This window comes from Microtus ochrogaster, unplaced genomic scaffold (genome assembly GCF_000317375.1).
Source record: "Microtus ochrogaster isolate Prairie Vole_2 unplaced genomic scaffold, MicOch1.0 UNK15, whole genome shotgun sequence".
In the NCBI taxonomy this organism is placed as follows: domain Eukaryota; kingdom Metazoa; phylum Chordata; class Mammalia; order Rodentia; family Cricetidae; genus Microtus; species Microtus ochrogaster.
The window spans coordinates 1794805-1801676 of NW_004949113.1; the positions used below are offsets into that span (position 1 = coordinate 1794805).

At 47.7% G+C, this 6872-nt stretch overlaps 1 protein-coding gene across 2 annotated transcripts in view; it reads left to right on the top strand.

Moving 5' to 3' along the window:
• Gpt2 (glutamic--pyruvic transaminase 2) overlaps positions 1 to 2432 on the top strand; it is a 34597-nt gene extending 32165 nt beyond the window's left edge. For both annotated transcript variants that reach the window (XM_013353728.2, XM_005367014.3), the window contains one exon: positions 158 to 2432. In XM_013353728.2, coding sequence (XP_013209182.1) covers positions 158 to 248 — 91 coding nt within the window. In that variant the 3' untranslated portion in view covers positions 249 to 2432. The remainder of the gene's footprint in view (positions 1 to 157) is intronic.
• Positions 2433 to 6872: the final 4440 nt, after the last annotated feature.

Below are 6872 nucleotides of genomic sequence, written 5' to 3' on the forward strand. Positions count from 1 at the left end.
CTCCCGACCTCGTCACCCTCCCGACCTCGTCATTCTCCCGACCTCGTCACCCTCCCGACCTCGTCACCCTCCTGAGCTCCTCTTCACTCTGCAGTGCAAGGAGTGTTGTTGTTCATCCTATGAACAGCCCGGCTGATGGTGCTCTCTTTCCTGACAGAATGACAATTCTCCCTCCCGTGGAGAAACTGAAGACAGTGCTCCATAAGGTGAAAGATTTTCACCTCAAGTTCCTGGAGAAATACGCATGAGGACGCCTCAGGCGCCAGAGGGTCTCGGTCCCGATCCCACCCAGGCCTTCCTCTTGGACTCTGCCTCAGACAGACCTCATGCAGACCGTCAGCCCGGTTCATCATCATGTTTCCCAGGAGACTTTCTTTGTGCCTTGAGCAAACAGTGATTTTGCAATGTCTCGCAGCCCTGTTGTTTTTTTTTTTCAATGCAGCCAAAGGAGAGTCACCTTGCTCGGCCGTTGTGGCTGGGATTCTCAGAATCACCTATCCTTCATGTGTTTGGAAAGTTCCTTTGGGTTTTGAACAGCCAGGGTACATTGAAATGAGAGCGTTCTTACCTACAGAAACAAGTAGGTGTTGGGAATGTGTGACTTTACATGGTGAGGACCGGAAGCCCAGAAATCAACAGTGAGATCCCTTAGCAGCGTGGAGAGGTACGTTTTGAACAGTAAACCTGCAAGTCCGGCAAGCACCCAGAGAAAACTTGTCATTCTGGTCTGGATATAGACAGCTCCTCACAGACCAGAATACTGAAGTCAGTAGTGGCACGGGGTCACATCAGATTCCAGGCTAGATTGTACTGAACACAGCATTGGCAGGGGCCATGACCTTGGTCAGAGGTCCTGAGGGGAAGTGGGGGGAAAAAGGCGGCAAGTCGAGCTGGGTCTTCTGAGCCACGCGGCAGGTACGGAATGACTCAGCACCCTGAGCTCTGCGCATGCTTTTGCTGAGACCTTGGTATAAAAGGTCTCCCGGGCTGCAGGGACACCAGGGAGAGCCCTGAAATATCTTGGTGACGCAAGGATCCATCCCACTTGGTTACCTAGGGACAGTTTTCTCCCAAGGGCTTGTCTGAGCCTTTGTACTGATTGCCCTCTGCTGGTGGCAGTAGAAATAAGCAAAGGCTGAGAAGAGCCCTACATTAGGAGCAGGTGGATCTTTTTAAAAATCTGAAGTGCAGCCCCTGCAGGTCTTCTGTTTCAAACTAAATTTGGCTCATTTTGTGACTGTAATTGATGACAGTGCCCGCTACACCAGCTGCTAGGAAGGGGTGTGCAGTCTGAGTCAGCAAACTTCTCCTACAGCAGTTTCCTGCCTCCCTCCCCGTCTGTGGACATCCATCCCTCCGTGTCACAGTAGCCGCCACCAAGCAGGCATAGTCCTTAAATGCCGCACCTGGGTGGAGACAGGTGCATGCCAAGGAGACAGGTGCTACAGGGAGCAGCAGGCCAGGTTTTCCTCCCCAACATCCCTTGGCCAGTCTCCCTTCTTCATGAGAAGTGAGGGGAGCCATGACCAGCTCAGGGGCCCATGTACCCAGTGAGTCTGGGGGAACGCAAGGAGCGAGAGAGCGATGCGCAGGGCTGTGGGGTCCAGGGCTGTGGTTCCACACTGGGTCTGTGCAGGGGTCTGTGCAGGGGTCTGTGCAGGGGGTGCAGTTTTTAAAAGAGCTTAAAGCTGCTAACGTGAGATTACTGTGAAGGAAGCAGCCACGGTCTGATCAAAATGAAATCTTCTGGAACTTTCCTTAAAGAGTTGAAAAGGTAGCGTGTATGCTTGCTAGGCATATACATTCTGCGATATCTCAATGAATGGTTAACTAGAAGCTAGACTATTTTTTATATTTTTGTAACAATTGCTTTTTTCATGTTGGGGGGGGTGGGAGGGTTAGTATTTATAGTCCTAACAAGTCCAATAATTTTTATAAGTCTCTTCAGATTATAAATAATCCTTCAAATTTTGCAATGTTTACATGTTTTTTTTTAAAAAAGATGATAAATATGCTACGTTTGCTTTTTAAATAAAAGCTTAGGTGTTCTGAGAGATTAATAACGTCAGGTAGGAATACTGGTTGTGGCAGTTTGGGTTTTCCACAAAATCTGTTCCCACGCCTTTTCTCTCCCAGCGTCAGTGAACACAGTTGTTTGTCGTTTGGGATTTCCCTTGGGAGTCAATTCCTGTGAGGTTGCTGTTCCTCCAGAGATGGGGTGGGTGGTGCTGTGGAAGCCTGGGCCAGGCTGGACCTGGGTCAGTGACACCCAAAGACGTTGTTTGCGTTGGGTGCGAGGGCAGAGGCAGACCTGCCTGTTCTCGGCTGTTTCCCGTCCCGGTTCTTCAGGCCTCCCTGACAGAGGTCCTCGATCATATCTGTGCCGGGAAGTTCTGAACAATAAACTATGTGCCCAGAATGGTGACTGTTTAGCTCTGTCGATTAATTCTAAGAGTTGAATGTGGATGAGTGTGATTCAAGTGTTATGTTTTTCTCCCAGCACTGCGGGGCAGAGGCAGGCTGGGTGTCTGTGAGTTTGAGTCCTGTCTGACCTATATAGTAAGACCCTGTCTTGAAACAAAATAAAAACAAACAGTAAGTGAATAGGTGAGCGGATGTCACCAGCTTATATTTGTTCTGAACAGCAAATCTGTGTAAACACCCCAAACTTCAACCAACAGCTTCTGGTTAGGGTTCTGCCCTAAAGACAGAAGTTGCCGAGCTAGGGAAGCTTCAGGCCTCTTTGTGTTTTTTCTTTGAATCAGGGTCTGTCTGTCTGGCCGCCTAGCATAATACTACTTCTGTGTGCCTTGCTGACTTCAGACTCACTGTGCGCTGACGATGACCTTGTGTGTGTCCCCTCCACTTTCTGAGTGAAGGCCTGCACCACCATCCCCTGCTCTAACAAGACATTAAAACGAACGTGGACTTGGGCTTCTGCTGGCAGTGAAGTGAGAAGTGACAGAGCCCAGCAGTGGTGGTGCACAAATCCCAGCACTGGCAGGGGAGCGGGCAGAGGCAGGCAGAGTTTGAGGCCAGCCTGGTCTGCAGAGCAAGTTCAAGGAGCCACATAGAGAAACCCTTTGCTGAAAACACACAAACACGTTGCCTCATGTCTCTGTCATGCCTGGTTTTAACAAGTTGATTTTTTTCTTCCAAACTACTTAAAAGTAAGTTTTAGACATTGACTGTTATCCCTAGATAATTGAATGTGTGTTTTTCTCCTACCCCCACCCCCAGTGTTTTAGAGGTAGTGTGTAAGGCTGGACTGGATTCACCACGTATCCTCCTGCTTCGAGGTCACCAGGATTATTGCTGTGCACCATGACATTAAGAAGTTTATTGTGCATCCTTTGAAAGGACGTTTGCTTATTTGTTTGAGAAAGGCCTTGTTATGTACTGGCTGGTTTGGAACACGCTATGTAGACAGTGATCTGCCTCCCAATTGTTAAGATTAATGGTGTTCACCTCCTCGCCCTGTGCTTATGTGTGGGATTCTTTTCTTGTGGTGGTTGGTTTGTTGTTTGTTTGAGACAGAGTCTCACTATGTAGTCCTGGCTGTTCTGGAACTTGCTGTGTAGACCAGGCTGGCCTTGAACTCACTGAGATCTGCTTGCCTCTGCCTCCTGAGTGTTGAGATTAAGGATTAAAGGGACATTTTCATGACTTTAATGCTATTATCACATCTAACAAAATTAACGATCTATATTGTGCATAACCCAGGTTATTGTCAGATTTTTATGAGTTTTTTTTCACTTTTAGTGTGTACATGTATGTGCATATGTCACGGTACACATGGGAAGGTTAGGAACAATTTGGGGGAGTGGATTCTCTCCTTTTTCTATGTGGGTTCCAGGGACGGAGCTCAGATCATCGACTTGGCAGCAAGGACCTTTGTCCAATGAGCCATCGCGCTGGCCCCTTCCCTGTCTACCGCTAAACAACCAGGTGCGACCCCAGCTTTGGTACCGCTCTGACAGAAGGACAGCTGCAACTGTCGACACACGGCCACCTCCCAGTTCTCTTAACTAGAAATTAAGCTCAAAGACAATTATTTACAGAGTACTTTTTCCACATGTATGGTAAGGCTGTTTGTCTGAAAACAATGGAAGCTGAACTGATAGGAACAACCACAAAGACTTCATTGGCTCTTAAAATCAGGAAGCCATGAGCATACCTGGTGGCACAGGCCTGTACTCAGGAAGGTGAGGCAGGAGGATTGACAAGCGCTCAATGACGGGCTATACTAGAGTGAACCCATCTCAGTGTTTTTAAAATAAGAAAGAGGGACAAGAGCGATGACCCAGCAGAAAAAAGCATGCTGTGCTGCTCTTCCAGAGAACCAGATTCAGTTCCTAGCACCCATGCAGCCAGCTCACAACTGCTGCAACGCCAGCTCCGAGGCCTGCGTGTCACGTGTCGTCGTCTGTGGGCGCCTGTACTCTTGTGCACATGCCCATGCAGACACACACATACTCATAGTTTTCAGAACTGAACTTTAAAAAGCCATATCGGATGCATTAATAAATTATTCCATCACTGACATCATGTCATAGAGCAGCGCATTCTCTAGTAATCTGCTGTGGATTGATGGGTAGGGATGTCAGAGCTAACCCCTTTGTTTCTAATGTAATAATTCTCACTCTGCATGGCCCAAATGCAGCGCACTCCTGACAGGTTCTTAGCGCCACCTGGCACCCAGGAATGCTAAACAGGCGCCCCCTCCCTACACACACTCTTTACTATGGAAGATAGGTATTTCTCCTTCACGTCCCAAATCTTTCTGGGTAACTGTCCCCCGCTTCCCTGGTGTGTTGTACAAAGTACGGAATCCAGAGCCTTGCACGTGCTCCCTAAACCTCAGCTCTGTGGACATGTTGGCAGTGCCACTGTCAAGTCCTGCCGTTTAGGAGAAAATGGCGCTCCCTCAAGATTCCCAGTTGAGTATGTGACCAGTCCTGGCTAATCAATGTCCCCTGGCACACTGACCACAGTGATTAGCTCAGAATGACATGTAACGCACATCAGATCAATAAGAGTCCCAGTCAAGATTTATCTTTTTTTAAAAAATATTTATTTGTTATATGTACAATATTCTGTCTGTATGTAATCCTGTAGGCCAGAAGAGGGCACCAGACCTCATTACAGATGGTTGTGCGCCACCATGTGGTTGCTGGGAATTGAACTCAGGACCTTTGGAAGAGCAGGCAATGATCTTAACCACTGAGCCATCTCTCCAGCCCTCAAGATTTATCTTGGAAGTATAGAGAGTTGCTGTTCTCCTGGGGAGGCTGGTGTGGCTCTTTGGATGATGTTGAAATACAGGGCCTTTGGAATTCAGACTTGAACTGGAATTTCTTCTTCACCATTGATCAAGTGACCTTTCTTGTTCCCTTTTAAACATCTATTTTATATTTTACTTGTGTGTTTGCCTATGTGTATATTAAGTGTACCAAATGTCCACAGTGCCTGCAGCATCCAGAAGAGGACATCAGATCTCCTGGACCTGGAGGTACAGATGTTGGCGAGCCACCACGTGTGTGCTGGGAACTGAACCCAGGTCCTCTGCAAGAGTAGCAAGTGCTCTCAACTACTGAGCCATCTCTCCAGCCTCCTTTTGGAAATTTCTTAATCTCTGAGATGTGGCTTCCTTGCTTATAAACAAAATCAAAATCCTTACTTTATAGGTTGCTGTCAGTTTCCAATGAAAGAGCATGTATAAACACTAAATGCTGAGCTTGGTATGTATAAGTTATTCTATATGCGTTGCCTGTTAGACATGGTTCATACCAGCCTGTTAGCCCACAGCACTATTGTGCGCTTATGAATTTACCTTTTCACTGTCAGTGTGTGTACAAATGGAGTATCTCTGGTGGGGAGGGGGTGCAGCCTGGGTTTGATGAGAAAAACTTTTTCAGACATTTGGTCCCACTGACAGAAAATATGGCAGCTTCTGGCCAGTGGGGCATAGTCCCTACCTATCTCTGGTGCAGAAAGACCTCCATGCATGGGAAGTGATTTGTGCTAGGCCTGCCTTCTGCCAGGCAGGACGATGTTGTTTGTCAAGGGATGGAAAACCTAGCCAGTCAATTACAGGATAGCACTAATTCTCTGGACTGAGAATTTATAAGGTTGTGGTCTCTTAACAGAAGTAGGCAAACTTTTTCCCGAGTGGATCAAGATAGTAAAAAGTCTACAGAGCATAGGGTGAGAGATGATTTGGATCTTAAATGTCCCCCAAAATGCCATGCATTCAAGCTTGATCACCAGTCTGTGGCACTCTGAAGAGATGGTGGACCTTGTCGGAGGTGGGCTCTAATGGAAGTAAGTGTGAGGTGGAGGCGCACCCTGGACGCCATGTTGGCTTCCCAGTCCTCTTCTCACTGTGTAAGCAGAGCCCAGAAGGAGACACTGAACCTTTAAATCCCACCAGATTCGGGCTCTGAAGACACAGGCAGAATATTTACCAGAATGTGACATGAACGGCTCCATCCTCAATCTTCCTTCAATGGATCCTGCTGCCCTCTGGAGCCCCGTGAACCAGGCCTCTGTTGTCCTCCTTTCATTTAGTCTCCAGACTCCCACAGGCGTGACCCATCAAACTCTGCTTGCAGGATTCAGAGGGTTTTCTAGCCCTGCATGCCAAACACTTCTGCGTTTCTCCATCAAACCAGTTCCAGAGCCAAGCACGACACAGCTGGGTTTATCACGGCAATAGCCCACTTATCAATATTTTTTGTACTATTTTTCCAATTGCCATGATAAAGCACCCCAAAACAGGCATCTTAAGGAAGAAGGGGTTTATTTGGGCTCACAGTTTGAGGGCACAGCCCATGGGAGCAGGGAGTCATGGAAGCACACTCTTTAATCTC